This window comes from Coregonus lavaretus, assembly GCF_964263955.1.
Source record: "Coregonus lavaretus genome assembly, contig: HAP1_SCAFFOLD_695, whole genome shotgun sequence".
NCBI lineage: Eukaryota > Metazoa > Chordata > Actinopteri > Salmoniformes > Salmonidae > Coregonus > Coregonus lavaretus.
Genome location: NW_028160859.1, coordinates 156,340 through 177,442, shown reverse-complemented (window position 1 = coordinate 177,442; position 21,103 = coordinate 156,340). Strand labels below are relative to the sequence as shown.

At 46.8% G+C, this 21,103-nt stretch overlaps 1 protein-coding gene across 1 annotated transcript in view; it reads right to left on the bottom strand.

Annotated features, from left to right (window-relative positions):
• Positions 1 to 676: 676 nt before the first annotated feature.
• Positions 677 to 21,103, bottom strand: part of LOC311121383 (teashirt homolog 1-like) — a gene marked incomplete at its 5' end in the record, with an annotated part of 64,298 nt that continues 43,871 nt past the window's right edge. Inside the window, one exon of the mRNA XM_084195883.1 lies at positions 677 to 5,380. Coding sequence (XP_084052009.1) covers positions 1,905 to 5,380 — 3,476 coding nt within the window. The 3' untranslated portion in view covers positions 677 to 1,904. The remainder of the gene's footprint in view (positions 5,381 to 21,103) is intronic.

Sequence of the window (21,103 nt, the reverse complement as noted above, 5' to 3'; positions counted from 1 at the left end):
GTTATTTATTGAGTTGCTCAGTGTCGACAGTCAGCAGTCTGAATCAAATGGAACAGACACCCATCTGACTCATTTCCAGGAAGACAGGCACAAGCACATTCATTCCCATCATGAAGACAACACTGATTCTTTCAGTGCATGCACTCCAAAGGCCAGTCACACGCCTAGCATGGGGCTCACAGCACAATAAACACCCTTATGGCTTATCATCACCATCATCATCATCATTATATGATGATGCTCAGTCATCAGTCCGTGGTATGACACTCGTTTTTTTTATAGACTTTTATCGTTTTTTTAGACATTTTAATGTGTATCAATGAAGAAAGAAAGCTAATGTTATTTTGTGTGTACTGTACACGTAATATATCATTTTATGTGATATGTTATAATATAATGTTGCACCTTATATAACCTTGTAAACACAGAATGTTGTGCAAGGTGAGTATATAGTTACAGTATTTCATCTGAGCACCTATAAGTGTGTTATTTATTTTCTTCACCAGAAAATAGTAACCACAGAGAACTATCGAAGGTAGCTCCAGTCTTTTCACTGTGTCTATGTACTTACACGCAAAAATAACACACAATCACAAATGCATGAATGTTAACAAGAACTGCTTTGAGATTTATTTTACAATTGAGAAAAAATGAAATGAAACAAACTAATCGGTGCTAGAAATATTTTTTTTTACAATATCATTGATAAAACATTGAAATGTATAGTCATTGTGCATCGCTTAATTCTTTTTTCACACCATATCATGCATCAAATTGGATGCAAGTATAATTAAAATCATTTCTGTAAACCAAGCCAAAGAAGCTAAATTCATATTTCTTAAAAAATGACATTTTTGTGGATCTACAGTATATATCTATATACACATTTTTTTGTAATTATTATTATTATTTTTTATATAAAATGATGATATAAAAGTTAAAGAATGCACACACCTTTAAGTACAAAGAATGTTGAGCTGTTGCAAATGGCAAGATATCCCTTATGGAGCTTGACATTTCACTGCGAGTCATTTACATGTAAAGGACAGTTCTTTTTATGGTTGAATTCAAAGCGGCAAAATTTAAAAAGAGGAACTTGTAACAAACCATACAATTGGAAAATTACTATAAGTGATACTTCACATTAAAAAAAATTTTTTGGAGCAAACTTGCATACTGTACGGCCATTCATTTTCACTGATTGATATGTAACCGGAAGCAGCATTTCAATTCCTCCGAATGTTTACATTATCTGTTTATTTTTGTAATACACTGACAGATTTCTGAGCAGGCCATTCATTATCAAATATGTTGCAGTGTGACAAGAACCGAGAGAAGAAAATAATTTATCTTTCAAATTAAACAGATTTTGACAAATGCAGAATATCTTAAAACATGTTCTCTTTACAAATAAAATGTTAAACGTCTATAAAGGTGCTACTTCAGTCTTTCAAGGGGTTCTTCCATTCTTTTGGTGTGTACAATGAATTTTCACCTTCTTCATATCAAGTATTGTACAGTTTTCTTTTCCCCCTAATTCATTTTCCGGTCACCACTTTAGTCACCATTGAAACAGTAGTAGTTTTTTCTGTCATGAAAATATAAAAGAAAACTTGTGTTTAACCTTGGTTCACTAAAATACATGCACAGATCAGACAAATAGCATATAAATACATTACAAAATAAGTGTTAAAAAAGCTTGGCCAAAAAAATAACAAAAATAAAAAGACATGGTCCAGTCAGGCAGTATCACAACAAAAAATAAGACTGATTTCTGGCGGCTCAGTTCGGCCCAGTGCAGTAACTGTGAACAATGTTATTTTAGTGCAATGAAATTCTGGTCAGTTACACAGCCGTCTTTCTGTCTGTTTATCTGTCTCTTCCCTCAGCTCCAGTCCCCTCTACTACTTCTCCAGCTTCTCAAGAGCAGTGACGAACACCAGGTGATCCTCTGGTGACTTGCCGTGGGTCTTGCTGAGGTGCAGTTTGACCGCGTGCTTGCTGACGAATGTCCGATTGCAAAGCCTGCACTGGTAAACTGAACCAGTGTCGTCGTCTGGCGCGGTCAGGGATGCCAGGGTGCTGCCAAAAGTCATTTTGTCTGTGATCACCTTGGAGGCAGCCTGCTGCTCCCGTAGGTGCTCATTGGACAGCTTGGACAGGTCTTTCAAGCTGAAGCCCAGGTGAGACTCCAGGTGGCCGATGTAGGCGGACGCAGTCCTGAACTGGGAGGCACAGTCACCGCAGAGGAACACAGGCTGGCAGGAGTCCATGTTCTTCAGGAACTTGGTCCCGCCAGTCCGCCGGAGCTGGTACTTGACGTTGGCCAGCCAGTGAGAGATGGTGGTCATGGAGAGGCCCGTGAACTTGCAGATGTGGACCCGCTCTTGGGGACCGAGGTCCGTCATGGCGTAGCGGCCCTCCGGGGACTCCCGCAGGCTAGAGCAGAACTGAGCCTGGAGGATGAGGAGGTGCTGGGGATTCCAGTTGGACTGCCGCCCTTTCCTCTTCTGGACCGGGGAGAGGTCCTCCAGAGCATCCTCGAACGCACTGCCATCTGCGTCCGACTTCTCTGAGATGGATGACGGGGTGGAGGACTTGGGCGTCAGCCTGCCTGTTAGGTTCTTCACCATGTCTGAGATGTCCATCAAAGCATTCTCTCTCAGAGGAGAAGAAATGTCAGACAGAGACAGGCTGGATGTGATGGGTTTGTTACCATTTATGCTGCTGTTGCTGTTGATGACAGTGCTGCTGCTGCTGTTGTTGTTGCTGTTGCTGTTTTTGGACTTCCTCAGGTCCATAGGCTGGTCGTTGCTTTCATACTGGTAGTAGCGATTGATGGGCTCGGCTTGCTTGGCCTGAGTCTGGTTGAAGGCCGGTTTCTCCATCATGCTGTTGCTGATCTTGTAGAGCATGGCCAGTGGGTCAGCCGCGGGGCTGACGGGCTTGGAGGCCTTGCCCAGGTGGGTGTTCATGATTGACTGAAGTGCGCTGAGGGGGTTGATGAAAGGCATCTCTGGTGAGTGATCGGTGATGATGCCCATGCTGTTGGTGCCGTTAATGGGTGACTGGCGAGTCTCTGGGCCGTTCTTTGAATGGCTGTGGTGGTTGTCTACCAGGATCTCTTTGGGCTCCTTCTTGCAGACCAGCTCCGACTCCACATTTCCAGGGCTGCTGTTCCTCATGAGGGGCTTCCCAACGGTGAGGTCATTGGGTGCTAAGTGGTGGTCCCTCTGCTCTTTCAGTATAGGAGATGGCGACTTGACGGAGGATGGATGCCTGTGGCGGTCCAAGCTGACCATCTTCTCCTCTTTCTCTTTCTTCACAGCAGCAGCAACAGCTTTCCCTGTGACCTTCTCCACCAGCTCTTCCATGGCAGTAACGTTGCTCCTGAGAGAGGGCGGAGATGCAGGGCTCCTGGGGGAGTGGATCACGGAGCCTGAGTCCTGAGTCACCAGGCCTCGGAGCCCGCTGTTGAACACCGGCTGGATCTGCACGCTCTGGACTGAGGAGTGCAGTGCTGCATGCTTCATGTGGCCTTGGAGCTGGTAAGCAGCATGAATGCTGGGGTAGCCACCACCCCACTGAGGTGTGCCTGTCTGGGCCTTGCTGATGGCACTGGACACAGTGTTCTCCAGGGACTTGAGGATGTCCAAACCTCCTTTAGGAGCCTCCTCCAGGTCCTCCTCTGTCAGATACTTATACGACCCAGCGTTCACCTCAGTCTTCTCACCTGGCTCTTCCATCTCCTCTTTGATCTTTTTCTCCCTGGGTTCGCTCGCCTCCATCCTCTCGTTTTCCGGTTCTCTCTTTTCATCAGAGCCGCAGGAGAGTGCAGGGGAGATAAGCTGAGATTTGACACTGGGGACGGGAAGCCTGGTGGTGGTGGGTGGCAGAGGGATGGATTGGATCTTCTCCTCCACCACTGGGTCAAACACTAGCTGCTTGCCCTTTTTTGAGGCGGAGTTAGTGACCTTGAGGAAGTGGCCCGTGACCATCATGTGGGCAGTCAGCTGCTGCAGTGTATCGTGGGAGCTCCCGCACTCCATGCACTTCAGTATCTGGGCCTTGCGAGCCTCGAACTGCCAAGTGTAGCTGGCACCATTCTGATAGCCGTAGCGGTTGTTGGGTGTGACATAGGGGTTTGTCGTGGACTTGGGGTCTTTCCCAACGTCCACTTGGGGCATGTGGCCACCGCTACCATGGACAGTGTCTGGGGAGCATGGGGATACCAGGGCGTCCTGGAGGGCTCGTTTTTTGGCAGAGGGCATCAGTTTAGTGGCCAGGGCTGGCACCGGTTCTTTGAGAGGCACTTTCTGGTAATGCTTGGTCTTGATCATGTGGACGCTCAGGTCCTGCAGAGACTCAAAGGAGTGGCCGCAGTACATGCACTTGAGCACCTTCTGAGCGTCCTCTTTGCCCTCCATCTCCATCAGGGAGCGCTTGCGGGGCTTGGACCAGCGCTTGCCCCTCTCTTCCTCCCTGTCCTTGTTGTCGTCGCGGTAGTGGCCCGACTCGTTCATGTGGACCGTGAGCCCCACCAGCGTGTCGTAGGCGCCGCTGCAGTCTTTGCAGCGGAACTTGCTGGCGCCGGTGAAGACTGAGCCATAGAGCTTGTTGTTCTGGCGGTAGAGCTGCACCGTGCTAAACAGGCTGGGCTCAGGCAGCAGTTGGTAAGGGGTATGCTGGAGGGTCTTAGCCAAGGCTGCCTGGTGCCAGTCATAGGCCACAGCCCCACCGTTACTAGCACCACCACCACAGCTGCCACCACCGCCACTGCTGGTGCCACTGTTGCTACTGATGGAGGTAGCTGCGGTGCCATTAGAGCTGCCACTGCCACTGCTTGTGTGGTGGTTGGCGGTGGCGGTACTTCTTCTCCCATTGTGGTGGTGGCTGCTAACGTTGCTGTTCTCACTGTGGTTGTTGTTGTGTGTGGTGGTAGTGGTGGGGCTGGTGGCGGTGGGGATGGCGGCAGCAGTAGCCGGCGTGGCTTTCATGATGTCCATGGCAATGCTGGACCAGGAGGCATCTGAGATCAGGTTTGCATAGACAGCTTTCATCTGAGCCAGGCTGTCCCTCAGGGAGAGGCCATTGTTCGGGCCAGAGGGGAGGGGGGCTTCCTCCCTCTCATGGCCATCCCTGGAAGAGGTGCTCTTGAAGTCTGTGAGCCGGTCGCTGGCATCGCTGAGCGGGGAGCCGTAGCCAGCGTCTGGGTTGGTGCCGTTGCTGAGCGGAGAGGCCCGGTAGCTGGGCGGCTGGCCTCCATCCTCTTCCTCATTGCAAAGGTACGCAGTGTCCTCCCCATTCAGTGACAGCCCGTCATCCTGCAGGTGTTCCTCATCGACTGCTCCTGCCTTAAACTCGTCCTCTGGTGAGTAAGCTGGAAGAGAGAGAGATAGAGAAAAGGGAAAAAGGAGGTCAGCAAAGTGAAATAAAAGATTTACAATGCAGGACCACTGACAAAACATTGTGATGAATAATCTGTGGCAGGAAATATGGGCTTTTATCTGTGTGCGTGCGTGCGTCTTTGAGTGTCTAGAAAAAATCTAGTTTCCTAGAGAAAAAAAGACACATAAATCCTGACATTTTCCTTCTTTACTCCCTATTTCATTGTCCATGCCTCCTGTTTCCTAGGATATCACTAACTGCTTGGCCTTGTTAGCCAGCTGCTTGACTCTCCTCCTCTCCTTCTCCCCCATGGCTTATCTCTACACCCAATCATTTACACACACACAGTGAACTTCATTTTATTTAGTAATTCACATGGTGAGCTTACGCAACCGATCAGGAGGGAGGGAAACAAAACACTCATTCTGAGATGTTGCAGCATCTCCTTCACCCACACTCATGTACCAAAGGCCACTCTCACTGAGTTAATAAATACACTTATATTAAATACCAGACAGTAATAAAAACTAGAACTGTCAAGTCATCTCTACAATGTCAAATAGGGGAGTGACACTCCTTGACTGTCTCTGTTATGTTTGACAGCTTATTGAGAGGTGGAAGTGGATGTGGGTCATACAATACATGGTGTTCTGTATTATTGTCCTTGACACATACAGTGTGTAAACAACTTATCATAAAAAACACAGCGGATGAAATTAAAGAATGCACAGGATAGACCAAGTGGAGAAAAAATGTAAACATAATGTAACAGGTACGAGAGAGAGAGAGCAAGGGAGAAAGAGTAAGGAAAAAGAGTAAGGGAAATATTGTGAGTGTGTCTGCGAGCAAGTAGAACATAGGAGAGACAGGAAGCAGGGGAGAGCTGGTGAGCAAGAGAGCCAGGAAGAGGTGTGGGGAGAGAAAGAGAGAGTAAAAAGAGGTGGAGGGAGGGAGAGAGAGACGAAGCAAGGGAGGGAGACAGAAAAGACGGCCCCCTCAGTTCTCCCTTTATCTCCTTCCTCCATGGTGAGATGTGTGTCCTAGATGCCAGTATCAGTCTCTCCTGATGAAACAGATGTGCTGTCAGCTTCAAACAGCACGCTAACCTGTCATATCATAATCTAAGTGGACATAATACCTGATATATGTACACTGGCACCATTTACTGCTGCCTGAGAGGAGATGGGAGGGAAAAAAGGCGAGCAGCTGCATACGGAAGTGTGTGTGTGTGCGCACGTGCGTGTGTGTTTGTGTGTGTGTGCCCGCATTGGTGTATGCCATTCGCATGTTCTCATACATGTTTGTTTTAACACGGTAGCTTTCGACATAAAGGCCCTAACGTTGTCAATAGGTTTGTATTTTTTGTCTGTAACTGATATGCCCTTCTCTCCAAACGAGCCACAAACTGTATTCTCCTCATTCTCTTGATTCCTGACAGGATTTGGAGGGAAACGAGTGCAGCACAGGAGAACCTGGCTGTGTTTCAATCCCACTGACAGACAGAAGCTGAGACAGTTCCTAAAACTCAGAAAATCCCTAAAACAGCAGATTAGCATTAGCTATATACTGTACAAACTCTAACTGTAAGACGTTTCCCCGTTATTATGCCAGCCTTCCCCTCACCAACAGCCAACCTGTGCTTGAAAAGAAAGAGGACTATGAAATCATACAGTAAAATGGCTATTCAGTCATCACTAGCCTCTGATTGGTTCCAGTGAACCCATGTGAATTACCCTTGTGAATAACTATGTCCACATCATCGGTGCCAAAAACGGCATTTTGGCAGCTCCACAAATCTACGGAATGAAAGGGAGAATGGAACGGAAGAAAAATATCTGTGAGTGAATGACAAAATACAGGCAGAGGCGGGGAGGGGCAGGGAATGGTGAACGACAAGACGTGAAGGAAACCCTTTTACGATAGCTGTCAATCAATGCTTATCCCCTCATGTTGTCATGGAAACAACAAAGAGAGGGAAATCAAAACCTGCAGACAAAAGAACGGCATAAAACATCTGTAGAATCACAGGTTGGAAAGTGGAAGGCTTCAGAAACCATGAATATGGGATCGTATGATGAAACCCATCTAAAAATTAGGCCTAGGTAGAGAATTACAAAACGATAAAATCTACATATTTTGACGCAGTGATTAAATCGCAAGCAGATGACAACGCCAACAAAATGTTAAAAACTAAACATAAATAGAACAGCTTTATCAGTTCAGCCATTCATGAAAGCCGATCGAACACAACTACTCAAAATCTGACTGGTGACCGAATCACGCCTCCTCAATGTGTCCTAGACCTAGACACACATATGAGGAGAGACGGGAGCAAGGGGAGGAGTTTGGCGTGCCGTCCCCGGTGGTTTAGCATGCCGAGCGGGTGATGGCTGTGAGCGGGGCCATCTGCACGGGCGTAAAGGCGCCTGTCACTTCTGCTCCGGGACGCCTCGCCATCAAGGGGACAGGTGGTGGCGCGGCCAGGATGTGTCCGAGGCCTGTGCTGTCACAAACGGCCGGGATCAAGCCACACCATGTCACCGCAACACACACACTAAACGCCACGCAATTTCTAGGCACCCCCCACACACACATACTAAACATCATCAACACCACGGAAGATCTACATTGTTTTGAAGAAAGTGGTTAGTGGATAGTTCATCTATATTATGCGCAACGAACTACAGTATCAATAGCACTATCAGTAACATGGCAACTGCATGTCTGTGGACTTGTAACAGGGAAGCTTTAACTGTTACCAAACAAGTCAACCCTAGTTTCGTCTCACGTTAGGGAGTTTCCAGATGTGTGTAGTCTTGTTGGAGGGTGGACAGACAGACAGAGAGACAGAGACAGAGACACAGGGGTTTAGACAGTGTTATGATTAATGAGTCTAGGATGACTGTGTTCATTTTCACTCTGTGCTGTCTCAAAATAATGTTAAGGCTGGAGGTGACACACACTATTCGGTTTAATTTGATTTGGGGAATGATAACAAATGAAATGTAATCACATGCATATCAGAGTTTTAGCAGAGTAGGCTCAGCGTCATATAATTTATTCTCAAACTTTGGCATCTCGATTTGGCCCTTCCATTTTGTGTTTTAGTTGTCTTTGCCGAAATCTGCTAGTTGTTAAATCAATAAAACTCTCTGTCAGGCCGGCGGTGCCTCACCATTTGGCCGCTGTCAAACCCAAACAAAACAGATAAGAAAAGCAGAAAGGCGATGAAACGAGAGAGGGAGCGAGAGGGAGGGAGAGAACGGGGGACGAGACCAGTCAGTTACTCCGCCATCCGACCCCATCTCCCGTCCCCAACACCCCTCCTATTTACTTACACACATTTCACTATTTATCTGATGTGATTTTGGGAAGAGGGGTGCAATCACCGCAGTCATTTGCGCCACTAATGTCCAATCCCGGCCCCCTTCACTCATATGATTTAGGCTGGTGTTGGAGTGGGCTAGTGGGGGTATGGGGAGCTGGGAGGGAGGTGGGGGCCAGGGGCCATTTAGCCCATGCTCTAATGGGAAACTGGCAGTCTTATTCCTTCCCCTACATTCTGTTTGTCACCCCGCTCCTCCATTACAGTCCTCTCAGCCCTGATGGCTTTGGACAGGAGCTGATCAAAAAGCCATCGCTTGACCTGCGCGGCGTGGCAGCCCGACGAGACGACTCGCGCCAGCCAGAGAGAGAGAGGGATGAGATAGAGAAGAGGAGGGGGGGGGGTAGGATCAGTGTATGTGAAGGGGATGAGGAGGAGGGGTGGGGGTGATAGCTCCTCGGACCGGGACAAGAGGCGAGGGGGTTGTAAATAAAATGACATTATTATTTATTCTGTCCCGTCATGTAGAAAACCCAATTATGGTAATGTCTGCTGCCGGCCCGCCGTGTCAGAGAGAGGGAGAGCAGACAGAGCATGCTGGGTTGTGGATTCCTCTGGAGCGGCTAACGTGAGAGAGCAGTGGCCTGCCTGCATGTCAGTCTGCTCACCGAGGCCCTCCCCTCCCTCCCCTGACAGTACACTCTTAGAAAAAAAGGGTTCCAAAAGGGTTCTTTGGCAGTCCCCATAGGATAACTCTTTTTGGTTCCAGGTAGAACTATTTTGGGTTCCATGTAGCATCCTCTGGGGAAAGGGTTCTACATGGAACCCAATAGGGTTCTACATGGAACCAAAATGGTTCTTCCTGGAACAAAAAAGGTTCTTCAAAGGGTTCTCCTATGGGGACAGCTGAAGAACCCATTTAGGTTCTAGATAGCACCTTTTTTTCTAAGAGAGTAGGCACAAAGGTACACAACAGCAGGCAGGCATCTGGGCCTGGCACCCTGCACTCCCCACCCTACATGATACAGTTAGTTGTATACAGGACCGTATAGAGGCTACATGTAGATGTGTAAGAAATAATGGATATCTACTGTAAGTGTCTGGAGTTTAGCACCACTGGAGGGACCATCTTACCTAAAACTTAAAGGTAAAAAAGTATTTGTAAAATATATGGAAATCAAAAGCTATAGGATAACTATCAATTTCTGCAATACATTATTTGTTTCCCTTGCATCGTCTTCCTAAGTCCTAACATCTAGTCTGGAGATGTGAGTGATATAGGTTCTCCTAAAATAAATCCCCTCCACTGCTACCCCCACCTCTTTCCACCTCCTCCTCCTCCTTCCCTCTTCCTCCCCTATCCTCCCTCCCGTGCTTCTCTGTCTCTCTTGTCCTCCTCCACACTGGTCCAACCGCTGACGTCAGCCCCTCCCGAGTGGAAGAATAGAACATATGGCCAAGCACCTACAGAGCCTTAAATAACTGCTGCGCCATTCCAGCTCACCGTACCAATTTATCTCCACTCATTTGAGAAAACTTCCGGCCGGAGCAGAGTGGAGCGGTGGCCACACACACTATTCCTGTAGACAGAGCCGGAGCGTGTGTGTGTGTGTGTGGACATGTTTAACTATACTTGTGGGGAACAGAAGTCCCCACAAGAACAGTAAACAAACCTACATTTGACCAACTGGGGACATTTTGCCAGTCCCCACATGAAAAAAGTATATTTCTAAGGGATTTAGGGTTGGGTTAGAATTAGTGTTAGGGTTAGGGAAAGGGGATACCTAGTCAGTTGCACAACTGAATGCATTCAACTGAAATATGTCTTCCGCATCTAAGTTGTTAGAATTAGGGTTAGGGGTTAAAGGTTTAGGAGTTAGGGTTAGGTTTAGGATTTTGAGGTTAAGGTTAAGGTTAGGGTTAAGGTTAGGGGTTAGTGAAAATAGGATTTTGAATGGGAATCAATTGTGTGTCCCCACAAGGTTGGTGGGGGGGTTGACAGCTGATGTATACACAACTCGCAAGGCATAGTTACAGTTACTGTAATGTGGCCTCATAACCTTTAATATTTTTGTTAGCTTAAGTGTTAGCCAAGGGTAAAGAGTGAGGCGATGAAGTCATGTCAAAATAATTTATTCCGGATTGTTCTATTCCCTTCTGTGTTTATACAGTAGTACCATATCTTAGTGACTTCACTACAGCACAAAATACAATTATTATTCTTGAGATGAAAATGTGAGATTATGATGGGAAATGCACACACTGGACACTGCAGTGTTGTGCCGTAACAGCTCTTACATGACAAATCTATAGGACATAGAGAAAAAAACTACTATCTGGCATACAGGTAGCACTGTTCTGTGTATAGGTTTAGACATATTGAAAGAGAGGAAGGGGAGGTGTGAGGTGTACATGTACAGTATGTGTGTGTAGATACAAGAGGTGTGTGTGTGTTCTTGGCTTGTTTCTCTGAACTGATCTTTGAGTTGGGTATTAATAGACCTGGCTCTATAAATAAAACAGAAGCACCACACACACACACACACACACACACACACACACACACACACACACACACACACACACACACACACACACACACACACACACACACACACACACACACACACACACACACACACACACACACACACACACACACACACACACACACACACAGACATAATTTCTGCACCATGCATTCTTGTACACTAACCCACACACACACCCACATATTTATTTAGCAACATGTTTGTTGGTTCTCCTGCCTGACTGTAAAGAGGGGGATGTAAAAACGAGGGGATGTTTTGAGAGGAAGAGTTGAGTGAATGCACTTGGTGGAGTACAGCTGGGTTGGAATGTGCCATGGGATCAATAGAGTGAACCAGCATGGATTGATCGCAATTCATCTCGCTTTTCTATTTTCATTCTCACCCACACACACTGAGCATGTTACTAGCTTGTTAGGAGAGGGCCAAAACATGTGTGTTCACATGCACGTATAGTAAACACACACACACACATTCAAACACACACACACACACACATTCAAACACAAACACAAACAAACAGTCTGACCTGAGCAGCTGAACTAAAGCGATGCACGCACACAGAGGTTCAATAAAACAATATGGAATGTATTTATTTTTATTGGGCATATCAGCTCATCCCCGTCGTCTCCTCTGCATAACAAGCTCTGTATAATTAAACCATAAATTCCAACGCGTCCGTTTAATTACCAGAGACAATGACGGGAGGCAGGAGAGTAAACAAGTGCCTTTGAAGTGAGGAGTTAAAAACTGCTCCAACACAGATGCTGTTCATTTAGGTGGGATGTTGTTTTATATGTTTTATATGAAAATGTAATGTTCAAAAGAGTGTGTATGTGTGTGTGTGTGTGTGTGTGTGTGTGTGTGTGTGTGTGTGTGTGTGCCCGTACATGCCTGGTGTGTGTGTGTGTATTACAAGCCAGTGTGTGCATTATGTGTGTGTGTTTCCTGAACAAACACAATGGGCTGAGGGTATAATCATTGATTGGAGGCCACCTCCTTGTCCAGGGTGACCGTGACAATGGACGACAGGGGGACAGACATGACAGTGGCTGGGACGGTCGAGTGGACGCGTCAGGTCAATGTCAACACACACTCGCCGCTTCCAGCAGCTTAGCTAATTACACAAGGGCCCTTAAGGCTACTTACAACAGGTTAGCTAATTAACAAACAGTTGATTAAAAATTAACAGAGAGGTGTTCTTAATCTTCCACCCCACAACATAATGACAAACACTAAACGCTTGTAATTAGTTCTGGGTAAAGGGAGGGGTGGAGAGTGTAGGGTTGTGTGTGTGTGTGTGCTGTTTTGGTAAAGTGACCCCATCTATGTGTCAAACTAATAACAACGTCATAATGTAGTTACCACTTTGTGAAAAGTTCAACGGTCCAGTCACAGTTAACCCAGTCTATGTACCTTCCTATTTGCATAATGAGTCATTGAAATAATATAAGGGTTGAGGGCTAAGAAACACAACTCACAGGCCCAAACAGCCATAAGGCTCCTAGTCACACCTGCCAACAGTTATAAAATCCTTTCTGTCTCCCTCCACCCTAATTTTCACGGCCCCTAAAACATCCGCGCTTTTGCAAGGCCCCAAGTTCAAATCAAATGTCCATCTGCCCTCATAAATCCCTTTTTTAAATGCCCCCCCCCCCCTCCACACACACACACACTCTCACGCACACTGGCACACAAGTCACCTGTGCCTTTTAAGCTGCCCCCCCACATCCCTCCCTACCCCTCAAACACTTCCCTCGAATTCCACCTGCCCCCTTTCAACATATATACCCCTTCCTCTCTCCTTCCTTCCTTCCCCCTCTCTCTCTCTCTCGCGCGCGCGTGTGCGGTATAACGGCACCTGTGACTTTAAATCTCTGTGTCAGGCCCAGCCCAGGCCTGACAATCGAGCCAGCCCAACTTCACCTGAGCAAGCCCCCTCCCCCTGTCCTCCACCCCCATCCCCTCCACAAGACAACAGTGCAGCCCAGAAAACGGCCCAGCCAGCCACAGCTGTCTCCATCGCCTAGCAACGGCGAGCCTGATAGATGACCCCAACGATGGATAATTACCGTAAATCACAAGAGCTCAGACACTAAGGGGGAGAGCAGGGAGAGAGAGAGAGAGAGAGAGAGAGAGAGAGAGAGAGAGAGAGAGAGAGAGAGAGAGAGAGAGAGAGAGACAGAGTAAGAGAGAGAGAAAAATACAGAAGGGAGAGAGCAAAATAGAGGGCGCGAGAGAAAGAGAGAGAGGAAGAGGGACACAAATACAGAGAAAGAGAAAAAGAAAAATAGAGTGCGAGAGAGAGAGAGTTTGAGCAGTGGAGAGAGTGAGAGAGAAAAGGATCAAAAATAAAAGAGGGGTGGAATTGGTCATGCATGCACTAATGCACCTTGATGAGCTCAGATCCCCCCCACTCTCCTACCCTTGACTCAAACACACACACACAAAAACACAGGAACACACACGCACAGGCAGGAACACAGAGGCAGCAGCCTTGTCGATGTAATCCGACACCCCATTCCCCGCCTCCCTGCAGAGGCGCTTGTCTGTCAGAGATTCACCTCTATACACAGAGGCGCCAATCAAAGGCCAGACAGAGTAGCCCAAAACATTGAGCAGGCAGGGGAGAGCAGACCGGTCCAAAAGCCAGAGGGGAGGGGGTGCACACAATGGGATTGAGGAGAAATGGTGACAAAAAGTCCAAAATAAGTTTAAACAAACTAAAGGTTTCATGTAGAACTGTCCAAAGCACAGTTTACTCACTAGCAAAGGTTCAGCCTATTTCTACTAGTCTTACAAACTGTCCCTCCTCTCTCCCTCCTCCTTCACTCCTCCCTCCCTCTCCACTCCTCTCCCTCCCTCTCTCCCTCCTTCACTCCTCCCTCCCTCCCTCCCTCTCCACTCCTCTCCTCTCCCTACCTCTCTTCCTCTCTCCCTCCTTCTTCACTCCTCCCTCCCTCTCCACTCCCTCCCTCTCTTCCTCTCTCCCTCTGCCTCCACTCCTCCCTCCCTCTCCTCCCTCCCTCTACTCCCTCCATTTCCTCCCTGTTCCAGATATTTGATCTGGTTCTGCATGTGATAGATTGACAGGTAATGGGGAAGTTGAAGGGGCGTTGGAGACAGGAGCAGGTGTTCAGCACAGTCTTTTTGGCCGGCGTTAAGCTGCCATGTCCTTCACTACATCTACACCACCCGTCCACTTCCTTTCTCTCTCTCTTTCTCTCCCCCCATTGCTTAATCTCTCTCTATCTCTTTCTCGCCCTCCCTCTCTTTCTGTCTCTGTTTGAGAGATGTAATCCATCAACATAGTGACAGGGTTGGACATGTAGGCCTACTGTCGTTCATGGGGAAACATATGTGCAGTGGGGGGAAGAATAACACAATAAGAGCCCACAGTCCCAGCCATAAACCTACTGTGTAACCGTGTCACACTGAGCACTACTGAGCCAAAGACCTTATTACTGAGTAACTCGCTCTAACCTCTACTCCACACCTACCGCTGCGCGTTGGACTGACCCAACAATTTCATGTCATATGTACATCACAAACTGCAATTATTACAAGAGGAGGAGGAGTGAAGACTGAAGAGGAGTGTGATGAGTAGGAGAGAGAGAGAGAGAGAGAGAGAGAGAGAGAGAGAGAGAGAGAGAGAGAGAGAGAGAGAGAGAGAGAGAGAGAGAGAGAAAGAGAGGAGGGGGGATGCAGGCCATAAATCAAAAGTCTGGTGACGGTAAATAACTGCGGCGAGGCTGTAACTACCTGCCATCATGTGACCCCAGGAGAGCGTTCAGCGCGAGGGAAACAGGGGTCTCGCTGATAAATCCCCTCCAACTTTTACTACATAACATTAAAGGACATGTCACCATCGCAAATCACTCTGCTCTGCATTGGAGATGGGAGTAGGGAGTTCAAAACAGGCTCTATTTGCACGTTGGAGCTCAAACATTCCAGAGGAGTGGATATTGGATAAGAAAATCCCTCTCTGACTGGGGTGTATTAACTTGAAAGTACAAACACTTAAAGACATGCTCCGGAACTTTGGCGAGTAGCAAATATTTTTTAAACCTCCTGCTTTGGGCTGGATCTCTCAATGTGTAGTTCATACACTACATGCATAATCTATGAGCAGAATTACAGTCTTACCTCAATTAGCCACGAAATCCCTAGTTTGAAAGTGACTGTTTACTGGACGTTGTACATGGCCATTTCCCCTTCATTTTCCCCCATGTGGACCAGCCCCCTAGCAATTTCAGTTCCAGCCAATGAGCTTCAGCCCCTCGCCCTTTGGGTGACAGCTAGCAAGATGCACACACAGCAGAGCGAGAGAGAGAGCAATGACGTGGTGCACATATCTGCACATAGTAGACCATTTTCGGGGAACACTTTTGGCTCGTGAGCACTACTTTCAGAACTACTGGCTTATAAGTATACAAAAGCACCTGAGAAACTCTTTAAACCAGAGATTATAATCATTAGGTAAATATGGTGGACCTCAATTTAATCGCTCAACTTGGTGGTGTTGTTCGGTTTTTAAAGAAAGGGGAGGATACAGGTAATAGAGCAATCGTACCGTTTGAATCCCACTGTAACTGCATTGTAATATTCAAATTCAGCACCTGGGTCTTGTTCATAAAGCATCAAATGGAAGCAAACGGACTGAAACAGGGAGGGACTACCTTGACTTTTCAAAAAGAAATGCTCATTTTCACTTTCTGTTGCAAAACAATGTCTGTTGAGTGCTCTAATGAACATGACCCTGCTAATGCAAATTCAGCACCTGCTCTATCTATTCCAGTTCTACCTTATCCAAGTATGTGTCCCAAATGGCACTATATTCCCTACATAGTACACTACTTTATAGGGAATAGGGTGCCATTTTGGACAGAAACCATTGCAAACTGACTTCACCTGAACTGACTCACAGGAAAACTTGATAACAACATCAGTCTGTATTTATTTCCTTATTGCCCATCATATAAGATTTACACAAGTTAACAATATCACCAACAGAAAGATACAGAGGTTCAAACTGGTCACTCCTTGGCAGTTATCTAGAAACAAACAGTCAATCACACACAATCACTTTGAAACACACATGCTTTCTGTCATTTAATAACTCTCTCTTTCACTCACACACACACACACACACACACCACACACACTTTTCAAGCAGTGTGCCAGGCATCTGCTGTCACACGACCTGTCTCAGTGAACTAAGCAGAGACAGACACTGTCAACTTAGAGTGCCTCAAATGCCCACATATGAACAGGCGAGGAAGGAATCAAGGCTGTCTCTCCCTACCTGCATAATTTGAGCTAATCCGCTATAGGAGATAGTCAAGTTTATGGCATATCTGGCTAATAGCGTCAGTCACCGGCAGCTTTTAATCTCATATTTAGACCCGTTTCCATCACGCGCTGACGACAAAAGCAGCAGCACAAAGTGTGATTACCTTGCCTATTTTTACATTTCTGCATGACATGACTTCTGATAATGGCGAGGACGGGGAGGATTTGAAACAGGAGAAAGAAGAAACGTAGATTCCCTTCTTAGTGAAGGAAAGAAGGTAAGTTATAACAGGCGACTGGCTATAGGAGAGGAGTGAAAAAATTATGTTTAAAATGTGAGCTATACACTGAGTGGACAAACCATTAGGAACACCTTTCTAATATTGAGTTGAACCCCCTTTCGCCCTCAGAACAGCCTCAATTCGTTGGGGCATGGACTCTACAAGGTGCCGGAAGTGTTCCACAGAGATGCTGGCCAATGTTGACTCCAATGCTTCCCACAGTTGTGTCAAGTTGGCTGGATGTCCTTCGGGTGGTGGACCATTCTTAATACAAACGGGAAACTGTTGAGCGTGAAAAACCCATCAGCGTTGTAGTTCTTGATACACCGGTGCGCCTGGCACCTACTACCATACCCTGTTCAAAGGCACTTAAATATTTTGTTGTGCCCATTCACCCTCTGTATGGCACACATACACAATCCATGTCTCAATTGTCTCAAGGCTTAAAAATCCTTCTTTAACTGTCTCCTCCCCTTCATCTACACTGATTGAAGTGGATTTAAAAAGTGACATCAATAAGGGATCATAGCTTTCACCTGGATTCACCTGGTCAGTCTTTGTCATGGAAAGAGCAGGTGTTCCCAATGTTTTGTACACAAAAAGTGGAGGTTAACACAGACACACTAACACACACACAAACTCACATGTACAAGAGCAAACAAACACACACATACACATGCACACGCACACACTTCCTTTTCAGTGCCAAGGTTTACACCCTGTGCTGTTTGTCCTGCACTGTTGGCCACATGACCACATGCATTTGAATGTCGGTTGTAGTGCATCCCTCCTCTTTTTCCAGAGAGAAGACAAAGAACCATAAAAGACAACACACACAATGAAGGCTTTTACCCGAAAGGGGCTTAGAGGGGGGTAAGCCGGGGTGCAACTCTGGCAGGGTAGGTACTTTCACGGCACAAGGCAGTAAACCATGAGAAAACCAACCTATGCATAACAACAAAAAAATACCTCCCAAAAACATTTGTGAATGGGGTAAAGTGAACTCTGTAAAAAGAGTTGAGGTGCTTGATTTAGTCGATGAGTCTCTTTCTCTCTGTCTCCCCCACAGAGAGTGGTTTTGGTTTGGCTCTTCCATAGAGGAGTGACCTGGGAGAGAGGAAACAGACAAAGGAAAAGGGGGAGACAGCACAAGGATCCTAATGAAGCCATAAATCAAACGTCCGATGAGAAAAGACTTCGAAGGAGGATCACATCGCCAGGGATCAATGGAGACACATCTAAAGGAGGAGACAACAACAGCCTGCGCATGCGAACACGCACGTGCACACACACACACACAGCTAGATAGACACAAGCAAGAGCATGCAAGTACACACAGGCTGAAATACAGCCTCATAAACACACACACATACACACACACACACTCTCTCAACAAGGCGCAGAGCAACTGAGACACATGCTTGTCTCTAATCTATTAAAACTTCCTTGCACATTGTCCCCCCTACTACACAGGAGGGCTCCAAGTTACACCTCATCCCTCTCGTCTAAATAATATTGGCCGTGATAAATGGCACCATAACTCTGATATCCACAATCAATCTCTGCTTTAAAGACACATCCATCTTCAGTAATGCTGATGGGGGGGATCCAGGGGAGCGCGAGGGGTGGGGAGGGAGGGGGGAGCCAAGGGAGGACGTGACTGTTTTCCTGACCTCCTGGCGGGGACTAGGGTGGGGGACTGGGGGGCCCGGTGGAGGCGGGCCACTGAGTGATGTCTGTCAGCTCACATCTGGCTGGGAAAATAAATTAGGCTTATGAAGACAAATGAAAAGGGCTGTTCCTGCCGCCACCGCCGAGACACGGGGAGAGAGAGAGAGCGGGAGAGAGAGAGGAGACAAAGAGGCAGAGAGAGAGAGAGAAGAGAGGGACACTGAATAAAAAAGAGAGTGAGGGGGAGAGAAGCAAAGCAGCCATTAACGTAGTCACGCTGCAAAGACGCAGAGCTCACTTAGTCAAAACCTTGTCCTTCTCTCTTCTCTCTCTCTTAGTCTTTGAGTTGCTCGCCAGGAACATTCTAGACGGCAAGTATGAGGAAGACCAAAGACAAGACACTGTCTCCTTCCTTTCTACCTCAGTGGTTGTGCAGTGTACACATAGGGGGGAGGCGGGGTCTGAAGATGCATTGGGGGGGGGGGGGGGGGGGGGGGGGTGGAGTGAACTAGGGCTGGGAATTGCCAGGGACCTCACGATAGGATATAATCATGATACTTAAGTGCCGATATGATATGTATTGCGATTCTCACAATTCTATATGTATTGCGATTTCGATAATTTGATTTTATTGCAATTGGATGTTCCGAACATATTGCTCACATATGTCTTCTGCAGAGGGACAAGAGAGAACCATGAGAAAGTTTTGATCAGTCATGGAAATAAAAGATGGAGAACAAGCTATGAAGGAAAAATACTGCCGTTTTGGTGCAAGTATAGCCAACTAGTACAAAAATAATATTGCGATATTGTAAAAACGATACGATAAGATATATTGTCAAAAATAATATCCCGATAATGACTGTATCGATTTTTTCACCCATCACTAGAGTGAACTATCTCTGACCTGTCGGAGGGGTCGTCACTCAGCCACACCACAGTGAATATTCCCCCCTTAATGATGTAGCATGTCTTTTAACGGACGGACAAAAGTAAAGGAAAATAAACGGTCAAGGCTCACCTCAAAGATTCTCTCTCTCTCTCTCTCTCTCTCTCTCTCTCTCTCTCTCTCTCTCTCTCTCTCTCTCTCTCTCTCTCTCTCTCTCTCTCTCTCTCTCTCTCTCTCTCTCTCTCTCTCTCTCTCTCTCTCTCTCTCTCTCTCTCTCTCTCTCTCTCTCTCCCTCTCTCCCTCCCTCCCTCCTCCCTCCCTCCCTCCCTCCCTCCCTCCCTCCCTCCCTCCCTTGGGTCTGAACTTAATTATTAAACAGAGATTTCCACACAGCCTTTTTAGCTCCTCTCCTGTCCTCGTTCCTCCTCCAGCACCAGATAGTATTATGCACCTACCACCCAGCCACTGCTGCTGCTCCAGTCAAAATCTATTTCACTTTCTTACCCAAAAATGAAAAGGTACACAAGTTACATTTACTCGAAGTCATAATGTGCGTGACTGAGGTTTTTATCAAGCTTTTACCAATGTGTTCAGAGCAAACACTTCAAATAAATCATAAACTAGGCTTTCAGGGTTTACAGATTAGAAAATGGCACTATCAAAGCTCTGAAAATTACACCAAATGAGTGAGAACTTGTAAGATGTGGAATAGTCGCCGGTTTAAAGGCATTTACGGCTGTTTACGCGATCTCCAAGAGTTTGCCACATAATTGGCCTAGCATATGCTTCCTGTCGCCATACACTTCTATAGCATCACTCACAAGAGAGGGTTGTGACTCAACAAGGCCAGATGTAGTACTAGCACTATTGTAAACACTATCTGCTATAGCTTAGGTTGCACTAACAAAGCATCAGAGAGAACCAAAGTAACGCGGTGATATAGTGCAGCGTTTTGACAAGGCCCTCCCACACACCCTAATCTGTCTCTACGATAGAGGAAATAACAGAGAGAGACAGAGAGAGACAGTAAGAGACAGAGAGAGAGACAGAGAGAGAGAGAGAGAGAGACAGAGACAGAGACAGAGACAGAGACAGAGACAGAGAGATACAGAAATGAGAGAGAGAGACAGAGACAGAGAGACAGAGAGAGATACAGATGCAGAGAGAGAGAGAGAGATACAGAAATAACAGAGAGAGAGAGAGATACAGAAATAACAGAGAGAGAGATAGAGAGAGAGCGAGAGAGAGACCAAGAGAGAGAGAGAGAAAGAGAGAGCAGACACCTAAGCCCTGTCTGGTACTCCGTGTCCCTGCTTCCCTGCCACACCCAGGTGAGATCATTTATTGATTCTAGAGGCGTCTGGTGATGGTGTTCTAACCCTGTTGGGGTGGCCAGTGGGGGTAGAGGGGGGTAGGGGTGAGGTGTTTGGTAGTGCTGCTAACCCCAAGGACCTCACTAGGGGCTAACAGCCTGGGTAGGAGATAATCACTCTGTCAAACAACTCCGGCAACAGCAGGTAATGAGTGACGCACACAAACACACACACACAGACGTAAACACACACACACAAACATACACACTGACATCAACACACACACACGGACGCACACAAACACGGACGTAAACACATACCAAAACAAGATACTGGGAGACAATGTTGTAAACCAAACAAGAGACAAAAAACATGAAAGTAACATAAGTAGTTAG